At 43.6% G+C, this 19,348-nt stretch overlaps 1 protein-coding gene across 12 annotated transcripts in view; it reads right to left on the bottom strand.

Moving 5' to 3' along the window:
• The window catches only part of LOC115582983 (glutamate receptor-interacting protein 2-like), a 295,747-nt gene that overhangs the window by 66,226 nt on the left and 210,173 nt on the right, over window positions 1-19,348 (bottom strand). For 2 of the 12 annotated variants that reach the window (XM_030419294.1, XM_030419290.1), the window contains exon 1: window positions 4,222-4,338. The exons of the other annotated variants lie outside the window; for them this stretch is intronic. In XM_030419294.1, the coding sequence (XP_030275154.1) occupies window positions 4,222-4,276 (55 nt within the window). In that variant the 5' untranslated portion in view covers window positions 4,277-4,338. Of the gene's footprint in view, window positions 1-4,221; window positions 4,339-19,348 lie in introns of those variants that run through there. 12 annotated transcript variants of the gene reach the window in all.

Below are 19,348 nucleotides of genomic sequence, written 5' to 3' on the forward strand. Positions count from 1 at the left end.
ATTTAAAAAATGGTTTAAGTAGCTCTGAAACCCACACATATAGATATTTAATGATAGTTGTACTCAGTGTGTTAAGAAGAGACACTGTGCAATATACTCTTTGTTTACTTGGCTGTCATTCATGTGAAATTGATTGACAATGTTTTGTAATTCCTGTGAAATGGATTCAGTGCAGTCAATAAATTCTGAATTTCTTCAGTGACACAGATATCGTGATGTATCGTGGATGAAATTCCTTACAATATATCGATTATCGCAGAATCGCTGTATCGTGATATTATCGTTATCGTGGGCAAAATATCGTGATAGTATCGTATCGCGAGGTACCTGGTGATACCCAGCCCTACTGCAGAGTGGTGGGAAGGTTACAGAAGATTACGTCACAGACTGCATCTGCACTCAATGTGGTAAAAACAACCGAAATATGGAAGAGTTAAAGGAAAAAAACAGATTTTAAGTCTGATCTCTGGTCCAATACATGAAGTTCTAATGGACTAAATACTCATCGACTCTACTCTACTTCTTTGAAAGCTTAAAGACACACCTGGTAGCTGCAATCCAACAAAAACACACAGTCTTGCACATGTGTTTTGATTCCCAACTGTTTGACACATAAAGTGTCACTAAACCCTCCATAAGAGGAGGCAAACCTCCCTAAAAACACGAACAAACAAAAGCAAGGAAAGGAAAACGGCTCACAGCTGAAGAGAAGCCGGCGCGAGGAGAAAACAGCTTGTCAGGTGCAGGGCAGGAAAGAAAAAAAAAACATCAAATACGCCTTTGAAGTTACATTTCAGTTTCTCTGCCGCGGATCCGACATGACGCTCAGTTAACTCCGCTGACAAGGTTCAGCAGAGGGCCGGCTGAGGGAGGCGACGAGATGAGAGATAAAAAAAAAAACGAGAGGTAAGCGGTGAGACAGACTGTCGCAGGTCGCATGATCTGCTCTCCATCAGACGTACCGTAGCGCTGCTTGAGGTTATCTGAGCGCCTTGAAATGTAAATGACAGAGGGGGGGAGCTGAGGGGCGAATCACACGAAGACACACGTTTTGTCTTGAAGTATTCAAGTGCAACCTGCAACTGTAACATGTTATCGGCGTGTGCACGTACGGCAGGCGTGAAAATGTGCAGCAAGTTCTTGTTCTTCGCCGTTTGCCGTCACGCTCGCAGACTCCCTCCTGCAGGATTATGGCTCCAACATGCTGAGCAAAAAAAAAAACGCAGTTTGCAGGCGACAGCAGAGAAAACTGCACGCGTCATGCACGGCTGATGATAGCATCCGGCACACTCGCCGCCTCACAGCAGTCGCTATTACATTCTCTGAGCGGTCAGCTCGGTAATGCTCAGAAAATGAAGCGGATCAGCGCGAGCAGTCGGCAGAAAGCCAAACCCCTCATCATTCATTTATTCCCCATCTCTCTCCTCCTGCGTTAGCATTTCACACGCTCATTTCATCAAGATGAAATCGATCGGAGAAAAAAAAAAAACTATCCAGACGACAGGACAAGTAATGAGAACCTGTGTGCACATTTAGTTATTTGCTGAAGAACACCAGCAAACAGCAAGGAAGGGATTTAAGACAATCGCACCCCAATCGCTCTGAAACGTCTCTAACCTGCTGTTTCTCCAACACTTTCTTATAACCACTTGACTTTTTCCAATTAATCCCTCTTGAGGATGGAGCCAAAAGAGCGGAGGCAGTTTAACAAAGCGTGCAGTGAAATGTGAGACCTCCATAGTGTCGGTCTGCATTAAACCCAAAGATTTAAAAGCAGCTTTCTGACTTTTTAGCACTTTCCCAGCACCGCTATCAGCTTAGTTAGTCTCCGAGGCCATTGCAGAGAATATAGCTCCCACTATGCTCATCGGTGCATGAAATAGGATGCTGCTCACCTTATTAATACCCCTGATGCATCTCTCTAACTCTATTACAGTAGAGTATATTATAAAGGAAGAGAGTAAAAACCAGCCTGTACTGTGCTCGTGTCGTATTTGCGAGTCCTGACTGTGAATGTGTCTTGAATGCTGGAATGAAATGATGCTTGCAGAGCTGAAGGAAAGCACTTTAAAATGTCTAGAAAGTTAGCTACCCCGTAAGAAGCTAATCCAGATCTTTACACCTGGGAGATACATAGCAGCGCCCGTTATGCTAATGATTCATCCTGAAGAAACTTTAATTAAACCACCAAGCTAAACGTGAAACTGCTTTTTCCAACGCACGAGCAGCTGAAAAAAACATGTTGGTGGTCGGAACAGCAGCAGCTGGTCTATACCACCGGAGGCATTTTTGCATATGGAAGTTCAACTGGGACCAAATTAAAGAACCATCGACGGCAATCCAAGCAGAAAAGCAGAAGAGAAAACTCAACGAGTATCATACATTTTTCCTTTTTGCAGTCGAACTCTTCAACCGCACAGACGTGGAGATGATTTGACTTGAGGGAGAAACAGACAAAAGCATCTTGTTCAGGTTTAAAACACCTTTAGGCTGAACTTTCTTGGCTACATGTAAGTTTGTTTGAGGCTCAGATCTGTGGCTAAGATCTGGCCAATGATGTGCACAAAGGGAGCCAAAACATGCGCTAAAGTGCCCTCTTGGTTGGCAAAACACACTAAACTGCCCCCTTGGCTTGTTAAAACATGATAACCTGTCCTCTTGGGTGCCAAAACACGCGCTAAAGTGCCCTCTTGGGAGCCAAAACGCGCACTAAAGTGCCCTCTTGGTTGGCAAAACACACTAAACTGCCCCCTTGGGTGGTTAAAACATGATAACCTGTCCTCTTGGGAGCCAAAACACGCGCTAAAGTGCCCTCTTGGGAGCCAAAACGCGTTAAAGTGCCCTCTTGGTTGGCAAAACACACTAAACTACCCCCTTGGCTGGTTAAAAACATGATAAACTGCCCTCTTGGGAGCCAAAATGTGCGCTAAAGTGCCCTCTTGGAAGCCAAAACGCACGCTAAAGTGCCCTTCTTTTCGCCTCTGCCGTTCAAAAAGTCTGTGCACGCCACTGGATCTGGCTAAGAGTTTGCAACCACCCATCACTTTTTTACCCACAATACCCCTCTCTTCATAGACCAACCAAGCCCCCAGGATGAGCACCAGGCTTTGAGGCAAATTTAACAGAGCTGCCAAACTCTTTAACTACAACATCACCTGATGCACACGGGCCCAAATGTACTTTTCCCCACCAAACGCTCATTATGAAAGGAACGGCTGTAAAACGGTGGATATATATTTTTTTGAGCATCACAAAATCCCTCTCTTCACTCTCATAATTGGATCCGTTTGGTTCGATCAGGATTTGAAAATCTATCAGAGCAACACGATTGATTCTTTTTATCCCTGTTTAACTTAGCAGAAGTTAGCCGGTCAGCATGTTGTTTCTAACCAGGAAGTTGAACGTTTTTTTCGGCTTTTCGTGCCACTGAGAAGATCTCAAAGGATTGCACAACATTAAACCAACAACCAACCTTCCTTTAGTGGGCATTACATCCACAGTACACGCCTTGTGAGATATTCAGCTTCTGCACGACTGCATTCAAACTCAAAAATGTTCATTTTGTCCAACTGAAATGTTCTCAGTGCCACTTTCAATCAGCAGCAATAGTCTGCAAAGCCTTCAGGTGTTCTGTTGCTCTCTGCAGCTACACTGAATCTTTGACATCTCGAGCTTTAGCCTACTCGCGCAGAAGGAGTATGTCACCGCGGTGTGCCTTAAAACCACAAGGAGCTGTGATTGGTTGGACTGGGCCTGCATGTGTTTTCTAACCATGCTGGTTTAATGTCCAATAATACAACATCAAGCAAGTTCAGTCAGCATCACATTTTAACTTCTTCATCCGTTAACAAGCGGACAGCAGACGTGAGAAATATCTCCCCCCTCAAGACGGAATGAAACCCACTCACATACATTTCTCAAGTCGGAGAACAAAATGCAAGAAAGAAAGAAAAGGAATAAAACACGAGGAACAAATAGCTGAACAAACCACAGAGCGCCACCTACAGAAGCCCGAACTTCACCAGCAGAAGATCCGAGCTGGAAGAAGTGACATGAAACTCCACGCAACGTTTGAATGACAGGTGATTTCTGCATAAAAAGTGTAGTTCAGAGTCCCCCCACGTAAACACTGAGAGCTGAACGCAGACGCATTAATAATTAAACACCAAAGACTGCAGTCCGATCATTGAAGATCTCCCCCCTCATGGGCTTCGCACTCACCAACATTGTTCGCCCCGACGTCTCTCCTCAGACCGCAAAACATGACAGCAGACATCAAGTTCCTCCTTATTAGAGTAACATCCACCGAGAGGAGAGAGAGAGACGGAGAGAGACGGAGAGAGAAAGAGACAGAGGGAGAGATGTGGACTGCCGAGCTCTCAGGGAACACAGTGGCGATGATCAGAGATGACTGGCGCTTACGTTACGACCGCTCAACCCCCGAGAGAGGGAGAGAGAGAGAGGGAGGGAGGGAGAGAGGGAGGGGAGGATGAGCTTGGGAGAGAGAAAGAGTGCTTAACGAGTGTGTGAGGGAGGCAAAAAAAGAGAAGAAAACAGGGGGAGATAAAAGGGACAAAAAGGATGAAAGAGACGGACGGAGAGAGAAAAGTGTTCATTTTTAAAAAAAAGCAGAGACGGAGAGCGTTTACGTGGCAGCTCAGCCGCGTTGGGTTTAATATGGCAGCTCTTGTTTCACGCCTCCGTCCCTCGCCTTGTTTGTCTCCACATTTCTACGGCATGTTTGATGTTTTACACGATGTGTTAGGGAGGATCCCATTACTTAGTGACGGTTAAGATGGAATTATGCCTCCTCGAGGATACGCGGTAGCATCTTTGCAAAACCTAGATCCAAAAACTTCATCCAAAAGCCTTTCCCGGGAAGTTTTCTCGGTTAATGTTTTGGAGTTCGGGGGCTGCAGCTCGGGAGCCACAAGTGACCCTCTTAGAGAACACAGGAAGAAACTTATTTTCGTCACTGCCTGGTTCAATCTATGATAGTCCAATGTGTGGAAATATACTTCCAGTACTTCTTAATACATCACATTCGCCTTTTTGGTAGCACCTGGCAGCCAAGTTTACGTAATATGTTCACAACCTGACTCATATCAGGAGCTGGAGGGGATGAAAGTGTCAGTGACCACCGTTCAAGACCGGGTTTCAACATTTGTAAGCGTGACGCCACTAAATACTTTCATTCCAGTCGTGTTTGTAGACACAAAAACAGGTATTATAAACCGAAACATAATCCTTTCCTGATCCTTAACCAAATGTTTTTTTTGTGCCAAAAACCCAACCAGAAAATAAGCACAGTGTCGTCACAGCATAAAATATTTAACCTTTCTTTTTTTTTTTTTTTATGTGGGAGGTTGAACGTGTTTAAAGAAAGAGAGAGGGGAGGATACGAGGTGTATGATAGGCCGAGTGTTTGAGAGCATCACAGTGAGATAGGGAGTGTATTTTTGTTGACGGTATGAAAAGAGTGTGTAGAGATTAGAGAAAGCAAGAGAAAGAGGATTGACTGGTTCCAGACATCCCACTCCTCCTCCTCCTCCTCCTCCTCCTCCTTCACCAGCTTCTCTCTCCACATTTGCATTCTACATTTTGCTGACACTTTCCCTCCGCCCGGCTAATTCAGCACAGCACATGACAGGTTTAATTTGCGGAACTACCGACAAACACAACAAACCACCAACAAATATAGATTTGATTTGTGCGTTCCGCTCTCCAGGACCAGTGTTTCCCCGAACCTCCAGCGAATGCTTTCAGATATATCAACAGAACTACAAATGTAGTTTAATACACTTAATACTTTGGCCGAGGCAGTTCGCAGATACATTAGACGTAAACATTTCCTCAGGCTGGAATAAAGCAAAAAAAAAGGAATTTTAGATGAGCGGCAGTTTTAGGAGATATTGTTTTTAAACAAATCCATTAGAAACAAATGTTTTTCAGGGTTCCACGAGATGAGTGGAAATCACACATGAACGTTAAAATACATAAGAATTATCCGTAACCAAGACTTTCTCTCTCTTTGCTTCTCTTAAATCCTCACTCGCTCTTTCTCCTTTTTTATCCTCCAGCACTCTCATCCTCTTTTTTTCCCCCTCTCCATCGCTCTCTTCCGGCTCAGTAAGGTGGCTGCTTCTGTATTTTCCCCCTCTCCCACTGTCTGAAATCATTAAAGCAAAGCACACGAACACACAAACACACACACACATGCGTACATGTGACGTGCTCGCACAGTCAAACTGCACTCACACACACACTAATCTTGTGTGCTGGCTGGGTGAGGGGGCAGACACACTAATAACCCTACTTATTACTCTCTCTCTCTCTCTCTCTCTCGGTCAGTTCATCGTGAAGGTTGCTCGCCCTGCCTGCGCCGCCTGACCTAGATTCATCCCAAACAGCTCGGTCCCACATCTGAACATCAGCAGAGGTTCTGAGTCACATCGCTCAGTCAGTCACAACAGGCAACGCAGCCGTGCAGACACATCGATTCGCCTTTTTTTTTTTTTTCCCTCGAGTATTTAAATGTGCAGCCCGGATTTTGATAATGAACGTAAGGCGCGCTTGCTAAGCTGCTGATATGTGCTGCATCTATTCACTCACACGCACATTCACTCGGATGCAACGTCAAGATGTTTTCCGCAAAATAAATGCGCGTCGTTTGCTGTGATCCCCTGCTTGTATCAAGCTACCAGCACCGCTACACGTGAAGACGATGAAGATAAACCACTCAGAGTAGAAACGACCACAGATAGTGGTTGTCTGACACATGTCTCGGCCCTCCCCCAACCAAAAAAAGGAAATCAAATCACAGCCTTCGTGACAGCCGAACTGGGGGAACATATCCGTCAATCCTGTCATCGCGCTGACACGAGGGCGCAGTTGAGATTCACGACAGTCTCAACTGATTTCATGTGGGTGCAGATTGAGGAGGTCATCAGGATAAAGCACAGGCTAAACAAGTGAGGCGAGGTTATTCAAACAAAAGACGTTTAACTCTCACATTTGTTTGAGTGCATCCATGTGCAGAAGTAACGTAACCTTTCAGAAAAAAACTATATATTAAAGGAGAACTTCGGTCGATTTAAACATGCAGCTTCATTGCTCAAGCTACCCTTGACTTGCCAGTACCGAAGACGCGAACAAATTTGGTCCAGCCATTACAGAGCTCCGTGAACGGAGACTTAGCATTGAACGCTAACAGCATGGGGTCAGAACTTTGCACTGTGTTTTAAGCGTCTTAACATGCTCCACATCTCACACCAAAAGTTATGCAACATCAGCAGACACCTTACAACACAGCACTGTAGCGTGTATGACTCAAACTGAATAAAAAAGTAGTTAAAACAGTGTGTTTGTGCAAGGAGCTACTTACCTGTTTGTTGACATCCGTGTGTTCCGGTAGCTAGACCAAACTAGCATATCCATCGAGTGTGCACTTAACAGGCTTAACAGGCTATTGTAAGGCTCATGGCTCATGACAGGCTGTAACATGGACATGTACATTATGAACATGTACACGAAAATACTGGATTACGTTTCCGTCTCCGCCAGTGAGGGTGTAAGCGCACGCTCGACGGGTTGACTAGTTTGGTCTAGCTACCTTAGTTTGGGGCATAATCACCAAACTTTTGAAAGCATCTTATGTTAGAACACATCGAAGAGAGCGCTGCTTCTTCTCATGGCTTCTAACAGATAAAACACAGCGGAGGAAAATGTCCAGTTTACAAGCTGGTAACTGAAAATGCTTGTTAAGGGTTTCATCATCTTTCTTTCCGCGGCGAGTGAGAAATAAAAGGCATGTTGTAGCCTGTGCTGCATCTCCAGCTGAACGTGAATGTTGTTCTGAATTTAATTTCTTAAATTTTTTAAGGGTGACAAGAAGTGTACAAAGCAAACGACCGACGCAAATAAATTGATTAAATTTATAGGAGAATTTCTTTGGTATAAACCACTGCTGTGATATAAAATTACATCGACTGCAAGAAATGATTTTGGCCACATCGCCAACCCCTCAAGTGTCCAGTGCCCAGTTACAACCTTCAACATCCATGTGTCTCAGGCAGACATATGTCTCTTCAAGATTGTTTTTAAGAGTATTTGAGAAGGGAACAGGTGTGTCTGACATTTGGGAGTTGGAGAGGCAGGCTGCTGGAAATACATCAGCGCGCTTGGAGGAAAAGAAAGCACACTTTCATCGAAATTCGAAGCATCAAAAATCCCGAATATATACACAAAAGCGACAAGATGAACTCTCAGCCGCTTTCAGATTCTGCAGTCTCTACAGCGACGACTCTGTGAGAAATCTCTTTTCATCAGCCGAGAGTCTTTTTGAGTTTCAGAGAAAGAAAGATGAGTTTTTGATTTTTCTTTATTTTGAAGACGCGAGTTATTTTCTTGGGTTTGTGTAAAAAACGAAGTCCCAGAAACAATCATGTGATGGACTTTCAATTCATTTCCATTCGGAGGCATATTTATGAGGGTTTTCCGTCCTGGATCGAACTTGAGGAAAACTTTCGTCTTAAACCCAGAGAAAACTTACAGCATAAATATGATAACAGCGTGACTTTGTGACTCTGACTCTGCTGAAAACCGCCGCGTCTACAGCTGAAAAGTAAACCGTGATACAATCTGCCAGAGAAGTGAACGCTAATCAAAAGGCAACCAAAAATATCTCTGGGTATTTTTCAACTGTTTCTGTGTTTGCGTGCGAAAGAATATTTATAAAAACTGCTGGCTGAAGTTTTGTCGTGTACAGGCTGTCAGACGAGCCTGAACCCACAGAGATAACAAACGCAATTCTGGTCTTTTTTTTTTTTTTTGGACCAGTTGTTTGGCTGGACAAGTGCTCTGAGGCTCTGGAGGCTCTGAAATTGGTGTGAATCATTCTTTTGAAGATGACTGTTTGGCACTTTTTTTTTTTCTTTATTACAGAGAGAGAGAGTTCAGAGAGGAGAAATACAAGTTCGAGACTGAAACAAAAGTTTTCAGACAATCTGAACTGAACTTGTTGCGAACTCTGTACATCCAAAGATAATGAATATGGAATGGAAAAGTTTAAGGTTAAGCAACATGTCATCCAAGATTTACAAGGTTTTTTTTTACGGGTCAACAATCAATTACAAACACTAAAGATGACACTTTTTGCAAAAAAATAAGAATAACTAGTATAACCCCTCATGGTTGTAGGCCTCTGCTAACCAACTTGCAGTTTGAAGGAATTAATACGTGAGGGATAATGTGTAGAAGGGTGGTCATTATCGGGAAAATAAGTCCCAACAGGACGAACCGGTCTGATCCGTCCTGAAGGGACTTATTTTCCCGATAGTGACCGCCGTTCTATACATTATCCCGCTTATTACACGGTTACTTGCCAACACGAAAGAAAACTTGACACGGTGTGTCTTTTTACAATTTATTTGTCACCGTTCATAGTGTTTTTCAGCAGAGAAATATAGTTCGCTAAACCGACTCCGTTTCACTTCTCCCTCTTCGCTGCTTTCCTCTCTTTTTCTTTCCTTGACCGGTGACGACAACTCGGTCTTTTGCCAAGAGTTGAAATCACCGTATTTTCCAAGAATATTAAAGTTAATGTGAAACTCATCCATACTAGTGGCCTAGGAGTAAGTACTTTTCCGATATGAAGTAGACTACAGGTCAGTTGACATCGCTTAACGACCGAAGACGCTGGGGTGAAAAGTGACCGGACTACTTGCTGAGCAAAGATTTTAGAGCGCGGAGTGATACGAAATACGTGAATCAGAGGCAAAAAGGCCACTTTCCTTGACGACGGTCAAATATGCTTAGCAACGGTCAATTATACGAAAATAATTGACCGCCAAACGTTGAGAAGGCCCATTCAAGTGAATGGAGCATTCTGCAGCATCAAGAAGAGCTGTGTAATAAAAGGTATTAACGGTTCGTTCCATTTGACTTAGAGATTGGAAGGCAGAGCTTGGAATGAGGTCAGACCTGAGTTGCGTGTGAAAACCAGCTCTGTGCAGGTTAGAGATCATTAGTTTCTGTTAACAATACCAGTTGATAACAATGCATGACATGGTATTTTTTGCATACAAACACCAAAGCAAATACCACAGATAGAAGTTGGATAGTGCTGTGTGTAGACAGATGTAATGAGACAGAAGTAAGACAGAGGTGAGGCGATGAGATACGTCTTCCTGAGTTCAGGGGGCGTTCTAGTTTTCTAAGTTCTGCTTGGGAACTCGTAAATTCCGACTTCTGACTTCCAATGGATTCACAAAGTTATCACTACACTAACATGTATGATTCCAGTGAAGAAGAGTGAAGCATGCCGTCTTCACTTAGAGACTATGAGGAATCAAGAGGACCAATAAAGAGCTTGGTCACAGGGTGCAACAACAATCACGGTTACACCCCGCCTTTCCGAAACCCCGCTGTTCCGAACATAGACTTCAATTCATCGTAATGGCGGGGTTTCCCTCTTTTTTCAAAGACCCCGCTATTCCGAAAAGTCTAGTGGGGAAACCCCTCCATTCCGAAACCCCCCACTCCGAACTAACCCTTACCTTAACCCACTTCAGAAATGTGTGGGCGGCTGGAAGTGGGGATGTCAGCACCACGGATAGCGGTGTTTAATTTCGGAACAGCTGTGTTTTGGGGGGAGGGTCGGAACAGCGGTGTGTCGGAGTGGGGGGGTTTCGGAATGGAGGGGTGACGCAATGGAGGGGTGTCGGAATGTCACGGCGTCCCCAACAATCACCTGGCGATCACTATCAGCAAAACCGATGAGTTTGTGGATTACAATGCTTCAAATATGGATTTTCCTGCAGAGAAGCTTCACATTTTAAAACATCAGCACAGAGGATCTATAAAACATTGATTCAGTATCTGAAAAAATATGAAATATGGTCACAATCTCCTTCTTTGTTCCTGAGTTTTAGCTCTGAATCATGGCAAGAAACGTGTGGTTGACCTTTGACCTTTCGGATAAAAAGGTTGTCCTCATTTCCTCAGTCAGACATTTGTGTGAAATGTTGTCAGAACAAGTGACGTCTTCTGACATCACGGTGACCTCTGACCTTCGACCACCAAATTCCAATCGGAGTGAAACCTTTTGTGCCAGATTCGAAGACGTCACGAGAATCGTAACGGATTAACGTACAACCCAAAAACACAAAGCCTCCGGCCACAGCTTTCACCGGCACGTAGGCACGACAATAGAAGTGAGCCAAGACGGAGTACACGTTTGTTTTTCATTGAGCAGGGAACAGAGAGCCACTCGTAGAAGCAAAAGATGAATTAAGAAAGACACACACACAAACACACACACACACACACACAAACACAAACACACTCAAGAAAGGAAAGTGAAGTTTGTCAGAGGAGGATGGAAAGTCACCGCTGGTTTATTGAGACAGAAAAAAAAAAAACCCTCACTCTCTCAACTCTCTACTCTTAAAACCCGCGTGCTAAGAGAGATTAGCTTGTGCGTTCATTTGTGCGTGTGTGTGTGCTCGTGTGAGTTTGTGCATCCCGTGCTACCTACCGTGTGTGTTACGCAAGCATGAATCTATGCATGCGTCCGTGCCTACGAGTGATTAAGTGTGATGTATGAGTGTGCACGTTTGTGTGTGTAAGTGGGTCGGCCAAGAGTGCGCGAGAGTGCGTGTGTTTGTGTGTGTTTGTGCATCGGTGTGCGGCATTAGTGAGTGTTTATTTGGGCAACCCTGTGAGAGCTTTCCTCAAGGCTCCGAAAGGGAAAAAAAAGAGATGGAGAGGAAGAGAGAGGCTGGAGGAAAGAGAGCGAGGCCGAGGTGGAAGGAGGCAAAATAAGCAGTCAGGAAAATGAGTCATGTCAGCTTGCTCACACACTCACACACACGCACACACACTCACACACACACACACAGTCTGGAGACACTTGAGATCACATTTTGTGTTGCACACGGTCAGAGTTTTTCTCATCTTGTGCCTGTGTCTCGCTCTCCCCTCTCCTGCTCTCCTCTTCCCTCCTTCTCTCGCTCGCCTTCGCTCGTTCGGTCGGTTTCAAGTGCAAATGAATCCACACTCCGAGGATTATGGGTAAGTACTTTGAAGTGGCAAATGATGGCCTCCTGTGGCTCAGAGCAGAAAACACACATGCACAAGGACACGTACACACGTGTGCACTTTCCGCACATGGAACAGATCCTCGATACACACTCACACGCACTCTGTGGTGGCTGGTTAAGAAAACGTACTCACACACATCAAAGAGTCTAGACAAGGACGGACATGCAACACACACACACACACACGCACACAGACGCACACATGCATTCATTTTCTGCTTCTCAGTCAGAGAGCAGCAGCCGGTCTCAGGCTCGAGCTCCACTCGGCACGATCAAACTTCATTTGTCCGATTATTTAGTTTTAATAAGATGCAGAAAAGAAACTGGAATCAAATTTGACGAAATACTGGCATTTCTCAATATGCAGACGATACTCAACACTTCGTGTGTGAGATACATTATTTCAAATACAAAATCTACTGTGTGTATTAACTCGTGAAATGATTATAGCCTGTTATAGCTTGCAAGAGATCAAACCAATGTAAACAACAAATATGATACCAACATTTAGCCGAATGAACGAGGAGAAGAATACACATGACAACTATGTTGTCACAAATTTAAAGCAAAACTCTCGCATTTATATGGAACTGAGCTTTAGGAGCGTTCCACCTTAACTGTCCTCCAGGTTACGTCACATTCTGAGACCGACACTTCTCCACTGGCAGGACGGCGGCGAGCGGAACAAGCTACTGCTAACGTGAGTCGTTCAAAAACCTTCTTTTTAGTAAACTCTGTGTACACAAACAATGTTCTCAGTGCTCGTGTTCATGTGTAGAGACCCTGGTGATACTACGAGCAAAGTTTCACGTTGTGTCGAGACTTCTTAGTGTTTTAAAAATAGAGATTTTGATGCTATCGTAAAAGTGCCCGTAGCACTCCCATTAAAAATGAGTTTGACCTGAAAACGTAAATCTTAAAAGTGCCTCTTTCATCGTAATTATGCGTTTACGCGAAGGTTTGACTCGGGTACATTCACAAAAAAAGCCAAGGTTGCATTTTGGCGGGAGTTTCGCTTAAAAATGACAAATGCAACTATTTCCAGTCAAAATAATGAAATCAGTCCAGTATGAAATATGCATATAATCAACACTAATATATACATACTGAAATCGGATATCTTGACAGCACTAGTTCAAATACTACACAGAGAAAAATGTCAGGGGGCGTAGAAAGTCCCAGCAGGGCAGAGGCTGGGTTTGATGGATGAATTAAACAATAACAGAACTTTATCCCGTGAGATTAATGTTCTTATCGCATGTGAAACCAAAAGATGACTTATTTTAACTTGTGTTCATAACTTAACGCGCATATGTATTAATCTTTTGTCACGTCAATATCATCTTTTCCTAAACTTCACCTCGTTTTGTTGCCTGAACTGAAACAAACTGTGACCGTTACCTGTTCATTTTTCCACAGAACTTAATGGGAAGGATTTACGTATCACCAGCACGCAAAATTAGACAAAAATTGGACAAAGCGGCCGAATGTGGCGTGTTGGGAGAAATAATGTCCAGTCTCACATCATTAGCTCCATCGTAACAGTCATACCGTGCTCATTATTCCGTCTCAACAGAAACACAAAACAGACAACCAGCCAGCCACTGCTTCAGAATGGGAGGGAAATCCATTTTATAAATGAGGACAGAACATGTTTTTTCAAAATTTCTCATTCTTTCTTCCCTGGATATTTTAGTTGCTACAGGAACCCAGAGGAAAATTTTACTGCTCAAAAATTGCTCCTTTATGGCTATGGAGCCATAAAGGAGCTCAAATGAGAGTTCTCATTTGAGTCTTGTTGTAGCCTTTTTTGGTCTCAAACATTTCTCATTGGGTTCTCCTAAAATTCCTTAGGAGCAATAGGTGAGACTTGAGACTTTACGGCTTAAATCTTGCACCTTTCCAGCACTGGGGAGACATTCTGAAACTACATTGAGAGCTTGATGAGATCTCCTTTGAAACTTACAGGGAGCCCAAGTTGAGATTTTCTGCACCCGTTTCTCAGGAGAAACAATTGAGAAACAGGAGAAATCAGCCACAGCCTCACTTTGGTCTCACATAGATCTCATAGTTGTCTAGGAGAAATGAATGAGACACTACTGAGATCTCTTTTCCAATTTTCGTTTCCTCTGGGAAAAGGCCTCTCGGTATTTTCTGCCACTGCACTGTAGGTCCATAGAGCGTAACAAAGGTCAGCAGTGCAATAAAAGAAAATACCAAAGAACATTGTGATTTAATGTGCTTACTGTGTTTATCTGAAATGGGACCGGATCCAAATGAAGGTTAAATTAGCAACAATGCAATAAAGGTTAGTTGTTCATTGGGGTTAAAATACAGCGTGACTATGAGGAGAAGAAGAAGAAGAACATCACATCAGTCTCGCTGCTGTCTTGTTTTTGCAAACCTCTTTTGAACTGCACTTTACTGGAGCTCTACCGACTTTTTCTCACTCCCTTTAATTCCTACAGTTTCTTCCTCTCTGAGTCTATACCTCCCCCTGCTGTGCATCTTCATTCTATCACTCTAATAGCACTCTGCACTGCAGGAAACAAATGAGGACAGATGGAGGCTTTAAAAAACTGCCTGAAAAACAACACGAGAGGAAGAAAAAAAGGAGGGCTGGGTGAAACAGAAGACAGGGAGAAAGGGAGAGAAAGTCGGAAAAGGGAGAGGAAATGGACGGAAGGGTAGGAAGCCAGGAGAGAGAGAGAGAGAGCGAGAGAAGAATGGTAAATGAGAAGAAAGGGTCTTTAATTTTAAAAACGCCTGCATTGCACCATAATTACAGACCAAAAATCCCCAAGAGCAACTGCCAAACGGAATAAACTAACACTTTAAAGAAATGTGAAGAAAGTGGAGCAACAAACTAAACAGAAATTGTGAATATTTTACCATTCCAAGTCTGCTCATATTCTAAACTTAAACATTTTCAACAAATCAAATAAATCAAACAGAGAATTGCTTCAGCAGTCGGTAACATGACAGCCAGAAACCAGTCAGAAAGCGCTCACTGATGTCTTCAGAAATACTCGTCGTTATCGGATGAATGACGGCCGATCGTGACGTGAGATGCGTGAGGTTAGAGTGACCCGCCCCGCGGCGAAGGCAGAACAGGAGGCAAAATAGAAAAGATGAGAAAAAAGAAAAATAAAGGCAATTAAGGGGGATGAAAGATTAAACAGAATGAGGAGGGAAGGGCTGTGAGCAGAAAGGATGACACAAGGAGAACGAATGAATCACACTGAAAAGACTAAACCAATCTGCAAGAGAGATAGAAAATACCCCCAAAAAAAACCTGCATTAAATCAGGAAAAATGGAGATAGAGATGAAATGAGATCGAGAGAGAGAGAGAGAGAAGAGACAGAGGAAGAGGAGTAGAGTGCAAATCAGCAGGTTTCTGGCATCGCAGGCTGGATGTTGGGTGAGTTTGAAATGCAAATTAACCCCAAATCTGTTTCCCACTCTTCCTCGGTGGAATCACAGCGTTCTGCCGTGCCAGCTACCCTACCTGTCAGTCCTCTCATAATTCACTCTCTCATTTCTCCCGCTGCTTTTCCTCTTTTTTTTATATCGCCTTTTTCTCTTTTCTTCCCTCGCCAAATTTGGATTACGCACAGAGAACAGCAGGGGTTTTTTTTCCTCGCCTTTTCTTGTTCGTGTTCGACACAAAGCTATAATGACTCAAAGAAACTGGTGATAACGTAACACCACCGCTGCTCTGCATACGATATAGTCCCAAAATACAATACCACAATATAGATTACCACTTTTATGGCCTCTTAACTACCAGAGCTGATAATCTTCACGACGGTTATTGCAATTGCAATTGTAATTTCTTTTATTTATGCCACATTAACTGAAAGTGTTCATGAGCTGCATTACAGTATTAAAGGGTGCTTTCCACCACCAACATACATTTTATAAGACTGTCCGGTGTAGTGCTGCTGAGCTTTGGAGAGACCAGATATAAGATTGTCTTGGGGAATGATTAAACTAGATGGCTAGAGTTTATAATTTCCTGGAATACAATAAAAAAATGCTGATGACTCATCCCGCACTCAAGGGTGCATATACTAATTTTTCGCCCAGTAAACACTGTCAGCGCAAGTGATGTGTGGAAAAATGATGCGGCCAGAGTGGAGTGTTTCTTTGGACCGAGCCTGCTGGATTACATCACCAAAACACAACTTTTTAATTGATGTTGTCTCAACTCTGGAAAGTTAGCTTTACAGCACTTGTTGCCAAAGTAACTGCAAACTACTGCAAACTGATAGCCGTCCAATAAATAGAGAGCTGAAGTCACGGCTCTTCCGTTTTCCCCCTCATGGGACGAGTTTGAATATATAACACATGATGTTTGTCAATTTAAAAGATAATTTTTCAACTTGGGATACCCACAGTTTGACAAATGAACTATACTGTATCAGACTATAAAAATATGTTTGGTAAGCCTTTCTTTTACAGTCAGGTATTTACCTGGTAAATTCATGGTAACCCAAAAGTGTTACTAGGTAATTACCAATGGTAATAAGAAAGTAAATACGATGCCTAGTAACACATTTTTGCTACCATACATTTACTGGGTAACTAGCTAGTAATTAGGGGACTGTAGCTACCTGATTATTACCAGCAGTCATTACCCAATAACACACTATAATTTACCACATAGTTACCAGGTAAATGCCCAGTATTTTGGCTATAGTTTAATTGTATTTACCTTCTTATTACCATTGTCAGTTACCTAGTAACACTTTTGTGTTACCATGAATTAACCAGGCAGATACCTGGTAATTAGGGGACTGTAAAAGAAAGGCTTTCCATATGTTTTTCTAACGAAGCCAACAGTCGAGTTAGTGACGGTGTTGCATTGAACAGTCACCAAAACCCAAACTTAAACATCACAAAAATGGCGAACTACCCTTTTACATAACTGCATTTGTCAATATGGCAACATTTATTGTGCTTTACATCTTTATTAGTACCTTTTCTGTACCGAGTTGGCGGCGATGTTGGATGTTGAGTTCACTGAGAAGTTTCATACAAAACCAGATGATATTTCACTATCTTCACAACATCTCTGTTTTAGTTCACACACATCGTATGTGTGGTTCATGGCACAAATCAAACATGTGTTTGTCTCTTTGGTTAGTCCTGCAGCTTGAGTTAGCAGTCCTATTTGCTGATTCAGGCACAAGAAACCAGGAGCCAAACCCAACAAGAAACCACCTTGGTACTGTATTTTGTGCTGTCAAACTGGCCTCGGTCCTCTCTGAGGCTGTGTTGCTCCATCCCAGCCCAGCCAATCAGCGGACTCAGTGGTGAACCGCGAGCACCAATGGCGACGGGGGGGTGCATAACGCACATCCAGCACTTTAAGCTACGGTAAATCAATCAATATGTTGGACCGCGTCCTTCCCTAATGCCTTGTTTTATGGCAAACATGTAAATGTGTCAAAGCAAATAGCACTCTAGTCGTTTCATGGGGACTCTAATGGCGTTAATGGACAATCTTGCTGACTGAGCTGAACTGTTAGCTGCCGTGGTTAGCTACCATGCTTTTCTCCCGCCATACGATACAAAGAGAGAATCGCTCCTGCATGAAACTGCTCACAATTATCTCGAGTAACCGGATCATGTTTTCACCTTGTATGAGCACCACAAGCCGCCTGCCTGCAATCTAGTACTGTATATTCACGGGAGGGCAGATATATTTGCGGGGCGACAATCTCCGAAACTGGCCAACATACGCCAAAACAATCTATATGGATAAGCAGCACTAAAAGGTAAGGGTTAGGGCGAACTGTCCCTTTAAGATAAAGTAACAGCTGGCACGACCAGTTTTGTAAAAATCCTTAATATATTACAAACCACTGCTCAGTGGTTTGGCATTTTAGAACCAAGAAAAAGAACCAGAGACCGGCCAACGAGGTCGGTTCACTTTGAGTGCAGTCAGGAGACAATCTGCTCTCCCACAGGAAGTGATAAAACGCCTCAGTGGTGTCTGAGCAGGAAGGATCATGCATGCCCAACTTAATGCCAACGACTGGATTGAGGTTGGCTTATTTCGTCCTTGTTGCCCAGAGGGGTTGTTGAGCTCTCCTGAGCTGTGCTAACACAGCTTAGCACGGCTCCAACATGGCCTGTTGCCTGTTTTTATATTGTTTTTTGATTTTCTTCTTAAAAGCAGAACACACAATGGGTGCCAACACTGCACCTCCTGCCAACAGTGGCGCAGAGCTGCACTTCTGTTTTCAGTCCAGCAGTGTCGCGAATCAAACTTGTGTCGAAACACCTGCAGTTTATCCACATGCATCTTATTAAACACGTCCAGATCTCTTCTTTCTCTTTCTCCCCCTTGTCTCACATTCGTAACCACCTTCTTGATCATCAAGACAGCGTTCAGTTGGACTTTCTCCATAACTGTGAGCCAAAAGCTCCAAATTCTGCTTGGTTAGCAGCCTCACCCCTCCCTTATTATAATCTTCTCTCTCGATTAATTACATATTCCTCATTTCATCCACGTCTTGGATCCCTGTGGCCTATTTCTACTTCTTCAACAAGGCCACTCTCATTAAAAAAACAGGCATCATATTATTTTGCCCCCCCCCCCCCCCCAAAAAAAAAACAGGTCAAGAAACATTCAAGTTCCAGAAAGCTGTGGGAGTTCTGCAGACTTTTGCACCAATGTTGTGTAAAAGCTCAAACCTTCACTGAGATTTTCATCATCCAGGAGTTTCCGCGTGTTTTATCTCTCTAATGGCTACACATGCATCACTTCCAGCTTCCGTCCTTCCAGCCGTCTCACCCCGTCTGTCTCTCCCTTCTATTTTCACTCTCTAAATATCACTCCCCCCTTTTGTCTTCCGTCTTTCCCCTCTTTTTCGCTCTCTTGTAACCCTGCCTTCTTGACACAATGAGGCCAGCAGAACCAGAAGTGTGAAGCCTCCGTCTCTCTTCCTCTTCGTCCCTCTCTCTCTCTCTCTTTTCCGGCTTTTCATTTGTCGGCTCATTGTTGTTCCTGTCAGCCGACTATGGGAGCTGAGAAAGGCCAAACGACGTTTTTTTTTTTTTTTTTATGAAAGGTTTTCTGAAAAGGGCTCCTTGAAAGCGTCAGCCGGGGCCCTTTATCAGCCTCATACCACCGAACAACACTGGCGCTTGTCACTGCCTGCCGTTCTTTACCCAACATGCAACACAACCTGTCATCATTTCCTCGATCCCTCTCTCTCTCTCTCTCATTCTCTTT

Source organism: Sparus aurata, chromosome 6 (assembly GCF_900880675.1).
Source record: "Sparus aurata chromosome 6, fSpaAur1.1, whole genome shotgun sequence".
NCBI lineage: Eukaryota > Metazoa > Chordata > Actinopteri > Spariformes > Sparidae > Sparus > Sparus aurata.